Genomic DNA, 20,027 nt, shown 5'->3' on the forward strand with positions numbered 1-20,027 from the left:
CGTAAATAAAACAAACAAATAAATAAATATACAAAAGTTCTTTTATTTTAGATTTTCTTAGCAATATTTGACAGCAAATAAAACAACAAAAGATTAAAGGATCATAAGATCAATGCCCACATACTAAACCTATTGATTTGTACTTTATTAAAACAATATACTATAATTTTAATGCTCTCTGTACAGAATATATACTTCATTTAGTACTGTGTGTAAGAGAGGTATTTACTTGTGGACTCTAGCTTAGCTGGCCACCTCTAAAATGTGGTGGATGTTGGACAGGGTGAGTTGGGCCTCTTGGGTAGGATAAGACCGTCTGCTTTTGAGCCACAGTCTTCCAAACACGCCGGTGATGAGCAGAAGAACCACCAACAGACCTCCGAGCACAAAGGTTTCCACTGGAGGCGAATGTGCATCTAGAGCACAGTTGTTGGACATTAAATAAAATAGTAAGGTACTGACTGAATGAACAAATCTCATGCACCTCCTAGGAACTGTAAATAGAACAGTGCAGGTAAAACTTACTCAGAGTACTTTTGTTAGAGTGAACCTCACGTCTTTTTATTGGTCCATAGGACACAGTGTGGGACAGAGCAACGTCTCTGCGCGTACGTGCTGATGTGTCCTCGGTAGTGCAGTTCTGTGGTTAGAGATAATATCACCATATAAGAGGTTAAAAAATAATAAAGAAAGAAAGAAAGAAAGAAAGAAAGAAAGAAAGAAAGAAAGAGTGAAATTACATGTTTACATTGGGATTTCAGTCGGCTTGCATACGATCATATGAAACATTATATTTTTTATATAATGTTATATTATATTTTTCAGATTTTTGTTCATTTCACACTTGAAATTGCTGTTTTATTATTTGTGAATGTCAAACATAATTTGAGAGATACATAAAGAGAGAGATCTCACAGGCTGACATGCTCCTGCACTGCTGTGGCAGATCTGGACATTACAGTGGAGGAAGATGTCTGTGTAAGAGCTGCCGACAAACTTAAACATTTGGATCCTGAATAGAGCTTCCGGGCCTCGTCCATTCTTCATCACAGCCAGCGTCTGGTCATTGGTCAGCACTGGACAACTAAGTACAAAAAGATCTCTATGTGGATGTGATTTTTCTTTTAAAAATAAATTGTAATGGCTGTACTAAGTAAAATATACAGAATGGAATACAAGATCTGGTTAACATGATGCTATACTGTCATGCCATTAAAATAATAGTAATATATAAGTATTGTATAAATATATTATAATTAGTATTACATGTATTCTATTCTGTCATAAAAGATACAAACATATGGCCCAAGACACCCTTTTTCTTAGCAGATGTTAATGGAAGTATATTTTAAGTTCTGAAAGAAGAGAAATAAGTCTGGGTTGTCATGGGCAGACACAGCTGTTGTGGTGAAACCCAGACTCCACAAGGCTGCAGTCACACTGCGTCATACTGTACAAGTTGTTTTATCATCAGCTTCCTTTGCAACAGATCTTCGGACCCAAACAAAACAGGTTAGAATAGACATGTTACATATTATATGTACACAAACCTGTCCTTAATGAAAGTGTACTGGATGTTGCTGTATGGGTCACGGTTTGGTGTGGCCCAGCATCTCTCCAGTCGGAGCATGAGATTAGCTGGTATCTGTTGGGTGAGATTCCAAACAGTCTTGTAAATAAGTCATTGAGCAAACACTGTTCTGAGCAGTCCTCATATTTCCAACAAGGCTGAGAGTAAACAAGAGTATCTGCCAAGGGTCTGATAAAGTAAAGATAGAACTACTGGATTCAGATTTGCTTATGTGAGATGATTTAATAATTTAAGGAACGTTGTATTGAGGCATTTGTGATCTACTTAGACAATAATTTCTTAAATATTTAAGACCTCAAGTTTAAGGTATCTAAAACAGACACAAATTCCTTAAACATTTAAGATTGTGGTATCTGAATAGAACAAGGCAGAACTCAAACACTGACAGACTGTGATAAACAAAAGCCAACTTTCACTTAATCCCAGCCAGTGTTTGATTACCTACAAAATTACTTTGAACTGAGGAAAAGGAGGCTTATCATTATTCATACAAATGTAACTGAATATTCAACAGAAAAGGTTGTTTGAAGTGGGTCTCAAGTGGCAGCAAAAACAAAAAGAAGCACATTTTAATAGCCTCTTTAAGGATTCACTATACAATTTACTACAAGCGGTCTATCTTATTTATATACAAACCATGAAAACTTTCACATAGATGTTGTCGTCAAGCATTAAAGATGGAACAGTAGTCCATTTGTCCACAAAGTCTTCATCTTTATAAAGCAGCATGGACACTGAGAAATTTCCATCTTCTGTGCCCAAAGTGATCGTCCTAAAGAGTAGAGAATGTTAAAAGGTCTCCTGAAGGACGTTGAAGGATGCTCAGTAGATATTGTAACAGACACTTCAGATCATCCTCATGGTTACCATTGGTTACCTCTTTTGTTTAACAAGAAAAACAAATAAACAAAGTGCTGTTTCAACCTACACTACAAGTAGTGCTAATTAAATATTTATTATAGGCAAATTATGGTCTGGAAACAATAAGCTTTAGACTGAAAAGATAACACTATTTGCATGATTTTGTCCTTCACCTGACATCCACTCGGATCATATTATCTCCGTTAGGCTGCCGGACCATGTAGTTTACTGGGTAGCGACAGCCAAATGTAATATTGACATAGTTTCTAGTGATGACATCTGATTCATTATTGTGAATGGTGTTAGTGAACATGATGTAAGTCTCATCAGATGCCTGTAAATTAAAAAAGTGAACATCAGATTACACAGTACAACATATTTAGGATTTAGTGAGGTTACATTTACATTTACGGCATTTGGCAGACTCCCTTATCCAGAGCAACTCACATTTATCTCATTTGTACATCTGGACAATTGAGGGTTATGGGCCTTGTTCAGACACCCAGGAGTGGCAACTTATAGGAGTCTGAATAGCAAGAAATTGTTAAAAAGCAAAAACAAAAAAGGAAGCAGACATTTTACTACCAAAAAGGACAGACAGATCTCCGCCCCTTCCAGGAGTTTTATTACATGTATGTAAACTATTCCTTCACCATAACAACAAACCCTCCCATGTATGTCCTAGGTTTTTTAGGGAACTTAACACTTTCAATGCTGGTATTTGTTGTAGATTAATACTGGTGTTAGACTGACCAATTAAATTTTTTGTCCTTATTTGCATTCTGTAGAGAGAATGAAAATTGTTGCTATATAAGTGGAGTTCTAAGCATTTCAGCAGGACATTTGTATACATGTTTGGTACAAAAAGAAAGCTTTTCTAATGTTATCCTCTCATCCAGTAATATCTAATCTCATACCACAAAAGAGTCTGAGAACAGCCTTTATAAGCCTAACAGCCCTCCTCTCCATCCCACACACATACACACAATACTGTGTTAACCTTTTGCAGGCTTTACAAGAAATGCCTACTGTATGTGCCTTCAGACTGAGCCTCTCAACTATACTCATAGTCTCAAGTGCAGATTTATATCCTGCCAGGGTGAAACCCATCCTCTGGGTAATGTTACGACTGCATGAGATGGTCTAGGGGGATGAATAAAAGAGGGTTTACAAAGTGTGACACTAAATTACGGTCAGCCTATTCACTACTGTTGAAAACACAGTCATCATTTACATATAAATCAAGGTAATTTAAAGCAGCATGGCTACTAGCCCTCCCCTTCTAGCTCTGAAATCACTCCAGCCATCCAGTCTGAACAGAGCAACGCTTGCTCATTCCCTCTCTGCATATTAGAAAACAATTACTCCATAGAAAATAAAGCCACCATATTAGCATTTGCATTAAGCAGTGTTTGGCTCTGGTTTGCTTCTCAAAATATATTATTTCCTTTACTAAATTACATTATTTGTCACAAATAATGCAAAGAACTGAATATGTGATAACAGTCAAATGCACCATAATATTCACCATCTACAAAGTCAACGGAAAACAACTGCATTTAAAGCTAGTATTAAAGAAATATATTGTTCCAAATTCAAAAGAGTCTCTGCAGTGACTATGCTTTTGCTTATGCACTGAAAAATATTTGAAAAGGAAAGGATGAACATTTTCTCAATTATAAAGCATAGATCATATATTGGCAGAGAATTGAAAAAGCTTACCATGAGAGTGCCACAATCTGTAAGATTAGTCTTGATAGTGAAGACATAATCATCCCCAATCTCAACACCACGACACTCTGGGTCATTTAGGTGCAAATCCCATATCTGCTTAAGGAAGAAATATGTTTTTCATCTCCAACACACACAGAGTGAATAAATATAAATAATGAATATATCTTTATTTTATTTTTTAAATTATTTTTTTTTATCAGAATAATGATTATATCTAAATATATGGGAACGACTACACCTTAAAACACATGAATATATTATGTGAGGACGTACATAAACAGGTGGGTCCTTGCTGAGAAAAAAAGCACTTGGTATCATCACTTGTATCTGCTTGTTGGTACATATGACAGTTTCATTAAGCTCTATTTGAGGAAAAAAAAGGGTTCATTGTTCACATATTTTCCCTTATTTTATTTGCTTTACATATGTTATAAATTTGATGAGTGATGAACTGGTGACAATTAATAACACATCAAAACAATCGTTTTTATATCTGAATCTAAGCATGATTGCTATCGGAAAAGTCTAAGAGAATTAGCACATTTAAATTATACAAAAATGAACAAAATGATTTAGTTTGTAAAAAGCAATCTCACCTTCTTCCTCGAGATGCACAGCTGGGATAAGGGTCCAAATTGTGAGGAGACACCAAATTGTCAGTGAAACAGGTGCCATTTTTTTCAGACTGTCTTCAGACTCAATTTGCCTTTTCACAGGTAAATCTTTACACAAAATCTCTGTTTCCCCCAAATTTGTGAATCGTGTCAACTATTCACTCTAAACTGGTTGCCAGCTGCAGATGTTGTGCTTGCACTACAGCCAGCCCTCGAAAAACAGCTCTAATGAAGTAGGAGCCTCCCTCTGGCCTTAAAAACACCAGCTTGAATTGATGTCCACACCAACAATGAGATTCCACACATGAATAGGGCATGCTGAGGGGAGTCCAAGGTAACACAGGCCATGTAGATTTAGGGTCATAAGACTGAAAATACTACTGACAGGCCACTTAGCCGACACCTTACAACCATGTCACAAACCACCGGCCAATAAGAAGTCTGTTGATCATATAAAGAGGACAGAGAGTTGCAGGGTGGTATCCTGTATTGTCTCAAACTTTTGTCTGTAGGGTTTTTTAAAGGACATGGCTAAAGTTTTACTGTTTCAGGAATCCCACTCTTTTGCATGAAAAGAAGTCCTGCTATTGAGTCAAGGGCAGTTCACTGCCACACTGGCTGCGGAGCTGGTGACTAAAAATCATGTGGACAGACTGAATGTGGCACAGGCAGTAATTCTCTCACAGTTAAACAAACACTACTAGAAACTAGATTAGACTCCTTGAATCATGTTAAATCACATTCCACTACATAAAGCAACGATCGTGCAAAGAAAAAGCTGGGAGCAGGAAGTTGGATGTGGATGGGAGTTAGCAGGTAATATATTTTAAATGTATTGGCATGCTCTTATAACATAATCATGTGGTCGTTTCATGACCTCGTTTCAGTGTCTCAGTGTCAAACTTCTTTATTGATGTCTTGGTATTAACTGTTGTCCTTGCTTTCAAGACATTTACCATAAAACCTAACTCAAAAATTGTAAAACCTCCACTTCAGTCATATTAGGTGAAAGTCATGGCATTGTTTTGTACAAACTTTTTCTCACATTTCCTCTTTTGATGATATGTATACTATGTGTCTCTCAAAAACTTTATACGACTTTGCTCTCTTAATCTCGTGTCTCTGAGTCTCATTCAGGAAACTTTTCCATTGATAGTACAGAAGCAGCAGCAGAGAGAACACAGACTTCTTCATGATCAGAATCGAACCCCAAAAAATTGATCAGCGTTTTATCTCAAACAGATTCAGTTGAGCTTTTCAGACAAACATTTTGCTTTATAAGATGTGATTAACATATATGTAATAAATCTGTGATTGATTTTTTTAATACTAAAATATTATAATGTAACAAATAACGATATGTATTAAGCAAATAAATTATTAAATAGTAAAAGTAAATAAAATTTTAATTGTATTAGTTTTCGCTAATTGGAAATGTTGACAGAAAGCTTGGCCTTTAACCACAAGACTGCACTCAGTATTCATCTGTTGCAATTAGAAATGTGAGAACCTACAAATAACCTAAAATAGTTTTAAACCATTCAGCTTCTTCAAGTTTTATAGACACAATGTCTTTTCTTGGAAATAGCTAAACATTAGCATGGACATTCACAAAATATTCACTCAAATAACTATTTGACATCTGTAAAAACTGCTGGTTTCTTGGTGAGACATTTACATTTTACATCTTTAGAACATATTTCCCCATATCAAATAATATAGCTCATCAAAAACAATATTTTCTTTCAAAACAACATTTGACATTTTTAACAGTTATGAAATTAAAACAATGTGAATCCATTCATTTTCCCACCCACCCAGTGCATCGTTGCACTAATGACTATTCAGGCATCTAACAGACAATTATATTTAACCTTGTATTTTGAGTTGTAGAGAATATTATCTCTTTAGTGAAACAAAACAAATCAAAATTAAACACATTAAGCAGTGAATTTTTTGGATGTGAAACCTAAACATAGTGCAAATATTACTTTTAAGTAGTTGGTGATGTGATGTTAAATTAAACAAACCTGACCTACAACAAATATTCTAAAATGTCATTAAATGTTCTTGCTAGCCTGAAAAAATAAACTAAAATGTCACTGGTCCAAAATTCACATCTTTACAACAGATAAACTGAGATGGGCATAGTAGTGCCTACAAAAACAGTGCTCTTCTACTTAAATTTCATAAATACAATTTCAAACTGTCAATAAAAAGCATCAGAATCAAGGACACAACAACAGACCACTCCGACCAACATACTCGCACACAGGCATATTGCTCTGCCTGAACAATAAAAATCTAGACATGCTACAAGTTTAAAAATATCAGGAGGCTCATCTCCACCAGACGAACCTGTTCACTGGCATGTGAGGCTCACCTCTGCACCTTTGTTAGTTTTTTGTTTTTGACCCACAGTGAAACGCAGTCTGTATCATGTTAACAGCACCTCTGTGTTATTATGTTTTAATACAATAATCATGATGCTCTTTTAATAACAGTTAGCATGTTGCTTAAGGACAAAATTTCACATAGGGAAAACCATTTCAACATGTCCAATATGATGAGAGCATAACACTAAGATAATAAATTAATAACAGCACTGATCTAGCGTATACAAATGATGTGCAGTGGATTGCATGTATACTGATTAGTGCTGTAATGGTCCCTTATATGTGGTCCTTCCTGCTGGTTGTGGTGCACACTGGCCAGACTGTTGGCTGTGACTGAGCAACCTCACTCCAGTGTGTCGGTGTCCTCTGTGAAAAGCTCAGCCAGGTCAGCCACTGTGAACACCGACGCCTCAGAGTGCTTCATGGCTGTGGCACTGTGACTGGAGGTACACAGTAAACACCAGAAAATTTTAAAACACCTTTTATGTTATTTTTTTAATTTGTGAGGCAAAAACAACCATTATTATTATATACAACTGACATAGTGAGATGAGACCTTCTTTTGCATATGCTCACCTTTTTTCTGCTGTTTTCAACATGGCCTGCATGCGCTCCTCAATGGTGGACTTAATCAGAAACCGGTGAACAAAAGTGGGTCTAGAGAGCAAAAAAACAACAGATAAGAAATTAATTGCTCATCACTGATGATATCTGAGGTTATCTGGTTCTGTGTGAAGGATCTTTATGATTTGTTATTTTATTATGATGTCCTGTGGCATAGTTTCTTATTTTCTACAAATCTGTGACTTTTCCATGCACTTTAAACCATTCATTTGTTGGAGATTCTGTAATTCTATTAAACCAGACGCCTGCCCAAAACTGTTATTCATGCTTCTTTTCAGGGATCTATAACATACTTTTACCAGAAATGAGATACCCAATAGCCAAGACACAGGCTGGAAGAGCTGAAAGTGTGAGTTTGTTGTGTACCACAAAGATATACACAAATATTGTTGTGTATAGATGTGATGACAAGATCCCAAAAAGTTTTAAACAAATTGCAATGTCCACTTTAAACATTATTAAGAGTGCGGAGCAACATTCGGGCCGCACTGCTCTTATTCCCCTCCACTGAAAAAATCAAGCTATTTGATACTACACAAGCTCACTTGGTTTGGCCGATGCGATGCACTCTGCCGATGGCCTGCAGCTCATGTGCTGGGTTTAGAATGGGCTCCACAAGCAGCACGTGTGTAGCCTCGATGATGTTCAGTCCGTTTGAGCCTGTGTGCAACGGCAACAGCAGGATGTTGATCTTCTCATCATATTTGAAAGAACTCAAGTTCTCCTAAAAGGAAATCAAAAGCAAACTATTAAGTGGCAAGCTGTTAGTGTGACCTTTATCTGATGGACAATGTTTATGTACAGACACATACAGAAATGTGTAAACTGAATAATTACCTACATGTTTTCTTTCTGAATGGTAGTAGTGGCTAAGCATGTTTAGTGTAATAGTTTTACACACCTGAAATTTATGAATCCCGTTGATCTGTGAGAATTCCATGTTGTTATCAAAGAGTGCTTTTGCGATGATATCTAGCACTCCCTGCCACTGAAAAAGATAAAAGGCAGAGGCAGATCAAATACCATTATAAAAATATATATATTTCCTGATCATTTCAGCAACATGTCAAATAATAGTTACCGTAGAGAATACAAGAGATTTAGCTCCTGGGTCACTCATCTGGATTTTCTTAAGGGCTCGGACCACGGCCTCTACTTTAGTTGAGTGGCTTCCCTACAGTATGAAAAGAGTGGGATCATTTGGGGGAATGCTACCCAGAAAACAAATGAAAATCAAAACAAACCAAAGCAGATGGATTCTTAAGTAATTACAGATTTCATAGTGTGTTCATGGTAGGGAGAATGAATGTTACTGACTTTGACAGGAATTTCCTCGCCCTGGTCTGCAGCCTGGGTGGTGAAGACGTAGGAAATTTCAGTGTGGGAAGTGGTCTGTCTGCAGATAGCACACTTGATAGCTTTCTTTCGATTGCCAACACTGTACTGCTCGACAATAATGGAGATGCACTCATTGCAGAAACAGTGTCCACAGGTGAGTACAGCCCACTGTCAAACACAAACACACAATTACTCACACAAACAGAGGCACACGTGTGACTGTTTTCAAATGCACTCATATTACAAAGATTAGACCATATTTATCAGTTCTGCATCGTTTCATCTTACCTCCTGACCCAGAGAGCGAGCACAGATAGGACATGGCTCTGGATTCAGACCTCCTGTTGACTTATCCTGTGACTGAAATAATTGATGAATGGAAACAGCATAAACTCTATTCAAAATATTACACTGACACTCAAACTTTAAAATTATTTGTTACCTTTTCCAAATTGGTAAGATAGAGAAACTGCCCAAGCTTTTTCTGTAGCTGTGATTTCGCCACAGCCCGGTCATTCAGCAGTTTCACCCTGTTCTGCTCCACCTGAACTCAAATAAAACCAATAAAGAGCATTTCACACAGACTAACAGTATTCTATTCAGGTGTGGTGAACTAGAGCCTCAATTCTACCTACCTCATGTGGTTCAATGATGTGCAGCACTTTAGGTTTGGGCTCATCAGGAAGACGCATACGCAGTCTTTCTGTAGCCATACCCAGCTCATCTATGGCTGACACTCGATCCCGTAACGTCATCCAGTACTCATGCAACACCTGAGGAGCCACATTTATGATTGTGATGTGAAGCTGGTGGTCATTATGGGTCACAAACAAACAGGTTCTAATATCAAAAAAGGTTAATAATGAGGGAGTAATCAATGTTTTGATAGACCAAAACAAGCCTTAGTCTTTAATTTGAGCATGCTGGAATATAAAAATACTGGAATTTAATTCCAATTAATTATTTCTTTTTTTTTAATCAAATATCTTAAAATTTATACAGGGCACATTAAAAGAGGACAAAAAGATAAGACTGCATAGTTGTGAGACTGCAGCTAATTTACTCTTTTGTTCTTTCTCCTAATACATTTTGTTAAGCAATAATAGACCTAAACCCTAAAAAGTAAGTTAAAACAGTAAAACCATTAAGTGGAATTTTTTCTTTAATCATCTGCGTAAACTTACGACATGAACATAAATGACAGCACTACAAGTATAATTTTCCTCCACTGTCAATAGCCTCTTCACCTTTCCTACACAACCTACATCTCTGGTTGCCAAACTCTTTGACACCTTGTCTGAAAAAAGTGGCCATCATTAGCAGATCTCTTTGCACACATACGCGTGTCCTCCTACACATAGCACAGCACTTTATTCTCAACCCTCACTGACACTGATGACACTAAGCTCCTCCTCACCAGCTGGCCCACCACCTGTCCTCTACACCCAGTCCCCTCACATCTCCTACAGGCCAGTTCTACCACACTGATCTCTGAACATTGAGAAAAACAAATTGGTCTCCCATTTCTATCAAAAGTTCTATGTGCTATAATGATTCAAACCAATTCTACATTCTTTGTATCCTACACAAGAAAAGTAAAAAAAATACAATCATTTTTAAGCACAGCCGGTGTACCTCAAGGATCTGTGCATGGCCCTCTCCTCTTTAAATACCTATTTGTTGAGCACTTTCAATGCTTATTTTTCAGTGTTATCACACTAGTCTCAGCATACACCAGCTTACTTCCCAAAAAATTCCTGTCTCAACAGACTTTTTACAGACTGTTCCTAACTTATGTCCTGATTTGATGCGAAAGGGTTTTGAGGGTTGTGAATTCCACTGCTGTACTGCTAAAAAAATACATCACAAGAACTCTGGTGTAAGGTTCATTAGCCTCCAGACCTTACCCTGTGAGCCACTGCTTTAGATTATCTCCATACTCATACAACTACATAACTAACTATATGATTTCATACCTTGTACTCTTTTTTCCAGAACTCAAAGAGCTCCATAAAAGTATTGCCCTCCTCTATGAGTTCAGGGTCCATGCGTCGAATCTTGGCAAAGGACAAAATGGCTTTCAGGGTGCGTTCTGTCTCACTGGCTGCACGCAGACCACGGCTAGTTGTGGGAAGTCTGTCATCCATCAGCCCCTCCTCATCCTCAATCATCTCCTCAAAGATGGCTGTCTGACCTTTAACTCTGTGAAACATAAATATTTTTATAAAGTGTTTTAAAGACATTTTATGCTTCATTTAAATAATTCAGTTAATAATTTGTGTTGTTTTTTTTTTAACTTACGTGTGTGAAAACAATTTTGACTCATAATCTGTGAAGAGTTCATCAGATTTGCAAAACACACAGCTATAAAATAAAACCAAAGGACAAAATAAGATTTAAATGTGTCATTTTTAAAACATACTGCACTATGGTTATGCTTGTGAAGTTGATTAACAAATGCGCTCTTATCAAGTGAGCAAATGGAAATGATTCCAAGCCAATTAAAATGATCTTACTTGTTGAGTGGCAGGCGGACAGGTCTCAGGTGACAAGCTGTCGCCTCCTCAATGACTTCCTGTGATGGTGGAGGTTCCAGCTCTTTTACAGCATTCTGAACACTTTTCTGAGATTTCATCAGTTCATCCATCTGTGTGCTGAGTAAAAACTGGAGACCGCGGGCATCCCGGAACCTAAGAAGCAGGAACGATCAGGATGAACATCGTAAAATCGTAATCGAGACTTTAGATAGAATTTTTAAAGCAAGTCTTCTAAATTACTTGTCAGCCATAGAAAATTTGTTGGCTTGCTGTTTGTAATTGCAGGTAAGCTCATTTTGGATGCGGCCAACCAAGTCATCGTCCATGGAGTACTGAATGGCCTGCTGAATGACATCCAACCACCAGGGGGAGCGCAGATTAACCTATAATTGAGCTGAATCAGAAACATGTTCGTACTTGTTTCCTTGTGCAGATAAAGCTCTCAAACATCCTACCTTGCGATTATGGTCCCTGATGTTCTGAAGTACAGGCAGGAGGTTCTGCTGAGCTTCAGACACTTCAGAGCTGACCTTAGTCATGTAGTGTTCTTTTAACTGCTCTGCCTAGATAGAGAAGAAATGCATAAAATATCAGTCAATTACATGAGATCAAACTTCTTGTCTCAAGGTTTATAAAGGATATAGAGTGAAAAAGTCTTTTTTCCTCTCAGATCTGCTTTCTAACCTCTTCCTTCAGACGATCATCTCGAAGAGTAGGCGGTATACCAGGATGCTTGGCATTTAGTAGCTCCATCAAATTGTGCGTAGCATGAAGTCTCTATATTTTAAATGTTGAAATAGCATTAAGAAGATCCATAGATCAGGAAACACATGGGTATTTTCCCTAACTATGTATGAACAGAGATAGGGAGCACAGTTATACCTGCAGGGAATCTGTTTTAAGCCGATCTTTGTGCTCTTCTGATGATCTAAGCACTTCTCTGTACATGTCTGCTGCATCGACAAACTCACCTGCCAGAGATGGGAATGTTTTTTTTGTTTGTTTTTTTGTTTTTTTTAAGGAGGTCCATACGGATAGAGTAAATTAGGATGGTGTTTTACCACATGGTACCTCTGATAATATGGATTCCTGCCAAACCATTGAGAGCACACACCAGCTGTCGGTGAGCCTCCTCACACTCAACACGACACTTCTTCTGCAGGGACTTCAGCAGCTCTTCCATCGTCATTGTACTGAACAGGATTTAAAAACAGGAACTGGAGATTAGCCAGTAAAGTAACCAGAAGGCAGAAAACCGTTTGTGTACTCTTCTTAAATGCTTGAGGGCAAAAAGTAATTAATTCAGACAGAATGTGTTGTGCTGCCAATCAGAAGGTTCCTCACCTTTTCTGGAAGGGCAAAAACTCTCCCCTGACAGCCTGAGGGTGGCAGCAAGCCTGGCGCAGGCGCAGCAATGGGTATAGGATGGTGTTAACTGTGCGTCGGTCCAGGCTTCCTAACTTCAGCGACCAGTCTGAGATCTTCCTCAATTTAAGCAGGGCATCCTGGGAGCAGACCTCATGCTGGCGGTGGTAAAAGTGGCCTTCCACAGGAGAGAAGTTGAGCCAGTGAATCTCCTCTGTCTGAGGAGGAATTTGGATCTGGAAAAATACAAACATGCAGAAATTTTACATTTTTCATTTTGATTTGTATAGAATTTTTAATCACACAGCAGCTTTTTAGAAATCCACATGGAGATTTAACAAGCAAGATACAGTAGGTCACAGTGGCATGAAAATACTCCCTGAGAGAACATGAGGAAGAAACCTCGTGAAGAACCAGACTTAATAGAAAACCCACAATACTCTGGGTGACCTCAGAAAGTAGGATAACTCAGATAATAAATATCCTCTACAACAGAAAACTAAAATCAATTTTAACATTAACAACAGATGTAGTCACAAAGCAGCTTTATGGGAATCTTAAAATTAGTAATAAAAATTAAGATTAAAATTTTGTTTTAGATTTATCCCCAATTAGATGCAACATGGCAAGGGAAAAAACTCACTGTGATGATATTATATTTACAGCAGCAAAGGTAATCACGGTCTAAAAGAAAATTGCTATTTACATTTACATTGTTTTGCATTCATCCATCATCAGTGACAGTGATGGAACATGACCAAACCTCACAGTATGTAAAAACACTACATAAAGTATCAACAACCAACCTGGTCAATAACATCTTTTTTGGCAGATCTCCACAGCAGCTGGCTGATCACACTGTAGAGTGGTCCCGGGTTTCCATGCCGATACGATCTATATAGCAGCTGATCCCACCAGTACTTCACCCAGTATGGGTCAACTCCCAGAAACAAAACAAGTCCATACAAATCTGCAGAGAATTTCCAAGTCACTTATTGTTACCAAAGATTGTGGAGCTCAATTGCATTACATTAACTGAAAATCTGAGACTCAGCTTACCTTCTAGACCTCTTTGTACTGGAGTTCCGCTTACACACCAGCGATTAATGGATGTGAGTCGCAGAGCCATCTCTGCAGCCTAAAGACAAATGGATACACAAATTCTGGATTACACTCTACTTTTTATAAAAACAAGGACCACATCTCCTCCAGCTGCTCTACCACTCCTTATAGAAAGATAATAGACTGTACATAGCGAGGTCACCTTGGCTGTCGTGCATTCCACCATCTGAGCCTCATCCAGACATACACGCCACCACTCTACAGCCACCAAAGGGCTTGGCACAGCCATGTAGCGCTTCTGATTACGAAAGCGTCGACCATCTTTGCTGTTACTATGCGGGAGATCCACATAGTTCAGTTCAGTGCGCAGCACGTCATAGGTGGTGATGACCACATCCTGCTCAGCCAGGACATGAGGCTGTATGAAACCATGCCTTTTCACACCCTGGTACACCTGAGAGACACACAATTGGTTTTTACTAAATTTAAATTAAAAGGAAGAATGAAAACCATGGTAAATTTAATCTTTCATTCATAATAACATTTACAATGTACAGGGTACAATACCACAAGTTTATTCACCAGAATATCAGCTATAAGTCTGGCTTAGGATGGGTTTGAAGTATAGGTTTTGGCTTGATTTTCCCCTAGTTTTTCCCTTATATTTTTGACAATGCAGCATAATTGTTATGTTAATAATATATGATGTGATTAAACCGGCATTAAAGGTATAAGGCATAATCTAAATTAGTTTTATTTACAGCACAGATGACAACACGAGGCTGTGTGCAAATGATCATAAATGATAAGTTTTTACTGGTTCCACTTGGGAAATTCCAGTGCTATAGTAGCACACAAGAGAAAATACAAAATATAAAACAAAACAAAATAGCAGCAGAGGTACTTTAAATAAGTTAAAATAAACTATACAAATATACAAAACTATAGCAAATATATACACTAAAGATTGTGGATCACAAATGTTACATGAATCACGAAAAGGAAAGTCATGAAAACTTTTTAGGGAATTAAAGTAATCCTCAAATTCAAAATGTTCAAATGTTCAAATTCAAATGAATGTCAGGAATATAGAATATGTGTGAAGCTTGTGTTTATTATCAGGTTAATTTCTAATTTAAGAAGTACTTGCCAGTACTTGGAGAGAGGCGGAGCGGATGTGCCTGTTAATTTCTTCGCCCCACTGATGGCATATGGAACTGGGGGAAATGATAAGAGTAGCACCAGTGGGAACAGGAGTCATAGCCACTAGGCAGTGTGGGCAGTAGAATGGCGTTGTCGCTAGATTCTCCTCTTTGTAGTTCACACACTCCGCATGCTGCCACAGCAGACAGTTCATGCACTGCACACGAGCTTTATAGTCCACCAGGCCCAGCTCCCCACAGATACACTCAAAGCGATAATCAGGTGTATTGAAGGGAACCACTGATGCTCGAACTTGAGTTGAAAGCTCTGAATGAGAGCCTTGGGTAATATCTGACTGAGCATTCTGTAGCTGATGATTTTTACTACTCTCCATTGGCTCTGGTTTTGCATTAAGAACATGGCAATCCGCTGTCTCGTTCTTACCATCACCTGAAACCTGAGGGTGGCTGGTGTCTAGGCTTGTCTCAGTTCTGGGCTTGTCACAGAGTGTCTGTGTCTCTGACTGTTGCTCTTGCTTTGGTTCCTCTGTGAGTACAGGAGGGTCCAGGTTGCACAATGTGTCCTCGGAGTCAGAAGCTGCACTCGAGGAGTTCATAACTGCTTCTCGTTCTTGGCCCGTGCAACGACGAGATGTTCTCCTGGGAACAGCCTCCCCAGGTGACTTTTGCTATAGAAATATAATGGTTTAAAGTCAAGATTTACATTATGTCTAACGGAATTCCAATAAAAAACACAAAAAAAAACAGCCTGATTTGTGGTGCCATAATACTTCTCGATGCTAATGTCAAAATACATACTGAAATATAATACATACTTACTGGGGAAACGGGTTTCTTCTTCTTTTCTTTGTAGTTCTTTCCCAGCTTGAAGGAGCCAGCTAAACCACGACCTTTGACTTGTTCCACTAAACCTTCAGTTATCATTTTTGTCAACGTCTTCTTAATGTGTGTGCGGTTTTTCAGAGGGTCATATTTGTACATAGTTCTTAGGTACGTAAAAACGGCATTGATTGAGGCACCTTTTCCAACCTTCATTTCCTTAATGGCAGTCAGAAGCATCACACGTACAGCTGTTAGGAGCAAAACATACAGTACATATCAGTGTAATGTAGTGCAAAATCTATTTTTATAAAATATTACTACTAATAATAATAATTCATGAAAAAGTGTTGAATCTCTAGGCTAGTATATATGAATGCAACAAACCACTGATTATAAATATGGCTCCTTACCAGGGTAGGTAATTTTCTCCCTTGGTTTTGCCTCACATTGCTTAATCCTTTGCCTCTCTAGTGGGGGAGGAGGTATATAGAAGTTCACTGACTGTCCCTGGAGAACACAAAGACGTTTAAGAAATCAGACATCATGAGTAAGGAAATGCACATACTTGTTCTCAACACGTAAATTATATTTTTTTTGGAGACTGAAGTAAAATGTGGATGTTTGTCTCTCACATCCACATTCACAGGTGAGAGGAACATGGAAAACCCAAAAGAAACAGACACAGGGAGAACATGCACACAGACAGTCACCCGAGTTCAGAATCAAACCAGGGACTCCGGACCTGTGAGGTGTTATTGCTTTCTGCTGTGCCGCTATCTGACCCACATTGCATTCCACTTACCACAGGTAGGGTGAGAGTACTCTGCTTTAGGCCTTGGCGAGTGTGGCACAAAATAAGGGCTAGCACCTCTACAGTCTTTCCCAGCCCCATCTCATCAGCAAGTATTCCTCCAGGCCAGTCCGCCCCAGCCAGAGGAAACTCCCGGATCAGACTAGTTAAAACAGATCGTTATGAGCCCTAACATTACGTAAGTAGCAGTTTCATTTAAATGCCCAAAGCATGAGTTAATAATGTTCTTGTGTGGGATGCACACATATCATTGTACTATTGATGCTTTCTTACCAGCCTGTGTAAGGGTTATAAAACAGCTTCTTTCCACACATTGTCATCACTTCCCTCCAAAGGAAATGTAGTTTTTGTTCTGTTGATAAAAGTGCGTAAAATAGTTATATTTCAGCAAATTCTGTCAAAATGTATAAATAAAGGCAAGTGAAAAATTAAGGAAAAACTTTAAGAAATAAAATGACAATGATATGAAGATACTTGCTAATAAATGTGTTACAATTAAGCAATTGATAGCCTACCATAAACTATGACTGGCATAGAAATGCTAAGCAGGCTCAGATTACATTAATTTTGGATTGAGATGGCAAGAGAACATAATTTGGGCAACTTTGACAGGCTCTTGACAGGCTCACTTTTGGAGGCTATTCAACTGCCCGAGTTTCAACAGGACCAGTGATTAAATCTGAATACAAGTCTGCAGTAAAGACATCAGGATAGAGGGCAGGAAATTGTGGTTGAAAGCAACTATTCTTTGGATATGATGCTTGAGTGTTACTATGCAAGACCAGTACATAGTGCTACACTGTGCTATGTAAGACCACAGGACATTTGGGGGGGTGGTAGTCACTGTAAACCATTACTATTTCTAGGGGTCATTATTTTGCATTAAGGCAATACAAGATAGACTGTGACAAGAGTAATACATTTACCTTGGGAGCATTCACTCTTGTACCTTTCCTTCCTCAGCATCCAGTTGACAGCCTGACTCTGGTAAGGTCGGAGCACTGGGATGAGAGCTGGTTGCTGTACGTCAAAGCTTTGGTTCTGATCTTCTCTTTGGTGAACGTGTCTGACATAATCATATAGTTCTTCCACGTTCTGCCGCTCCAGATCAGTGTCACACTCTTCCTCTTCATTTCCCATGATCTCTGCCATGGGAAAAGACAGGTCAAGCTCCTTTAAAAATAACACATATTAAAGATGCCTGTGCAACTTATGGTCATTTTTCAACTGATAGGAAAGAAATGATACCAGGGATAATGAAGTCATAGAACAATTCCATTAGTTTTTGTAAGAGCTGACTGGCTCTTCTTAAGCGTCCATTTCCTTCACTGAGGAACTCTGGTCGTCCCAATCCAGACTCCAAAAGGAACATCTTTAACTGCATCAGAAACATAAATATAACAAAGCCTTGGGTTTTGTTGCATATTCAAGAACAATTTATTGGATAAATGACAAAGTGGAATGTACTAAGCAGGCTAGTGTTGGAGACAAAGCTTCACTCATAATCTAAACACTGAGACTAATGAGTTCTCTACAAATACATACTTTTAGATACATAACTGACACATGAGTACCGCCAAATACAAGCAAATACCTTTACAGATCCTTCTCCAGACAAATGACAGAGCTGTATGATCTTCCTTTTCTGCAGCCAATCCAAGCCCTCCAGAGATAAACCACCAAAGGAGCATTCAACAGGACAGCTAGTGAGCTCCTCTGAGCTTGTGCTAGCCAGCTTTAGTAACAGCACATCTCCAGTCTGCTGCAACCAAAAAGTACTGTTTGCAAGCTCAACTGGAACCTTTGGATGAAGCTCAAACTCTCCAATCAAAGCTTTCCAGCCTGAACCCAGGACAGACACTGGATGCACATTAAGCTCAGTGGAATCTGGGGTGGAGTCCTGGGAGGAGTCCTGCATGGAGCTTCCTGCTTCCTCCTCCTGCTCTGCAGGCAGAGGAGAGGAAGGGCCTAGTACCACTGCCTTCCTCACATCAGGAACAGGGTCAGGTTGATAGCTCACAGATGGCTGGGGGAATGCGTTAAGGTCCACAAAATCCCCCTCAGCCCTGCGGTGCTCATGCATGTTCCAGTTCAGTTGATTCTTGGCCTCTTCGTCCATACGGACAGGAGCTGCACGTTTCCTCCTGCTGCTCATGTTTTAAGATAGAAGATGCTACAGAACTGGAGAAAGAATTCCAAATGCTCCAAAAGGGATCTTTACATCTAAGTGCTCGGGTCAGGTCAGGCACTGCTATCAGCCTGACCATTACTTTTCACCCCGAGATCCATGTTTTTAAAATATATGTATTTATTTTCTGTGGGAAATAAAGCATCTTCTTGGTTACCAAGGTTACAGCAAACCATCTGTCTATTATACATATATATATATATAAACGCAAACTTCTGCGAGTAAGATAACATAGGATTTTAAATTTGAACGTCGTTAATAAGGATATACTTTGCTTTAACTAAAGGAAACATATGACGAATCCTGAATGAGTGTCAGTTTAAAGAAACTGTTAGAGTTCCTGCAAGCAGCCAATAGCAGACAGAAACAGTACAGATATCGTGTTAGCTAGCTGAAGTTACAGCTGCAGTCAGACAACAAACACTTTATAGATACAAGGCAACGAACAATAATTTTGGCTACTCAGCTGTCGTACGTTTGTCTTCCGGGAAGGAGCAGAGACCACTTTCTTTCAGCTTTTACCGCCACTAATGTGATATAGTTCATAGCGTTCCGCCATGTTTAAAATACCGGAAGTGACGTATTGTTTGGCTCAAAACAAAACGAGAGCGTATTTTTCGTTCTGACTGCTAGATGGCGCTATTGATCACCGTTTAAATGAAACACTAATCTGTTGGATGAGTGAAGATGTATTAATGGGTCAGCTATAGAAAAGTCACTCGGATATAATATCTGAGATTTACACGTGTTTACCTTAGATTAATTAATTTTTTTTTACATATGTAAATTGTTTGATGTCGTATGCGCAAACATACTTGGCAATAAAGCTCTTTCTGATTCTGATATGTATGTAATTCACATGATCTCTCAGATTTACTTATCTAATTTCAGGGCATAACATAATGAAATGCACCTTTACGC

General features: G+C 38.6%; 2 protein-coding genes across 3 annotated transcripts; both read right to left on the reverse strand.

Annotated features, from left to right (window-relative positions):
- Nucleotides 1-62: 62 nt before the first annotated feature.
- On the reverse strand, nt 63-5,864 carry si:dkeyp-110a12.4 (alpha-tectorin). Its single transcript, XM_027172456.2, has 9 exons — nt 4,783-5,864; nt 4,460-4,548; nt 4,175-4,279; nt 2,626-2,786; nt 2,228-2,363; nt 1,551-1,645; nt 916-1,084; nt 526-640; nt 63-416 (listed from the first exon to the last, which is right to left on the reverse strand). The coding sequence occupies exons 1-9, from the start codon at nt 4,859-4,861 to the stop codon at nt 244-246; spliced, it is 1,122 nt and encodes a 373-aa protein (XP_027028257.1). The 5' UTR covers nt 4,862-5,864; the 3' UTR covers nt 63-243.
- A 324-nt stretch (nt 5,865-6,188) lies between these two features.
- On the reverse strand, nt 6,189-19,686 carry shprh (SNF2 histone linker PHD RING helicase). Of its 2 annotated transcripts, none has more exons than XM_027172448.2 (30): nt 19,582-19,686; nt 18,513-19,233; nt 18,167-18,296; nt 17,845-18,063; nt 17,192-17,270; nt 16,910-17,060; nt 16,518-16,614; nt 16,105-16,355; nt 15,273-15,953; nt 14,325-14,576; nt 14,120-14,198; nt 13,867-14,030; nt 13,040-13,296; nt 12,767-12,888; nt 12,578-12,666; nt 12,380-12,472; nt 12,151-12,258; nt 11,936-12,078; nt 11,675-11,848; nt 11,460-11,522; nt 11,135-11,360; nt 9,794-9,931; nt 9,601-9,702; nt 9,447-9,518; nt 9,138-9,326; nt 8,902-8,994; nt 8,722-8,808; nt 8,366-8,544; nt 7,773-7,853; nt 6,189-7,636 (listed from the first exon to the last, which is right to left on the reverse strand). In XM_027172448.2, exons 2-30 carry the CDS (start codon nt 19,071-19,073, stop codon nt 7,540-7,542), a joined length of 4,977 nt encoding a protein of 1,658 aa, XP_027028249.2. In that variant the 5' UTR covers nt 19,074-19,233; nt 19,582-19,686; the 3' UTR covers nt 6,189-7,539. The 2 variants fall into 2 exon arrangements, with proteins under 2 accessions (XP_027028249.2, XP_027028250.2); XM_027172449.2 differs by having other exon boundaries at nt 18,513-19,099; nt 19,582-19,681.
- Nucleotides 19,687-20,027: the final 341 nt, after the last annotated feature.

The sequence above is a fragment of the Tachysurus fulvidraco genome, chromosome 12 (genome assembly GCF_022655615.1).
Source record: "Tachysurus fulvidraco isolate hzauxx_2018 chromosome 12, HZAU_PFXX_2.0, whole genome shotgun sequence".
NCBI classification, from domain to species: domain Eukaryota; kingdom Metazoa; phylum Chordata; class Actinopteri; order Siluriformes; family Bagridae; genus Tachysurus; species Tachysurus fulvidraco.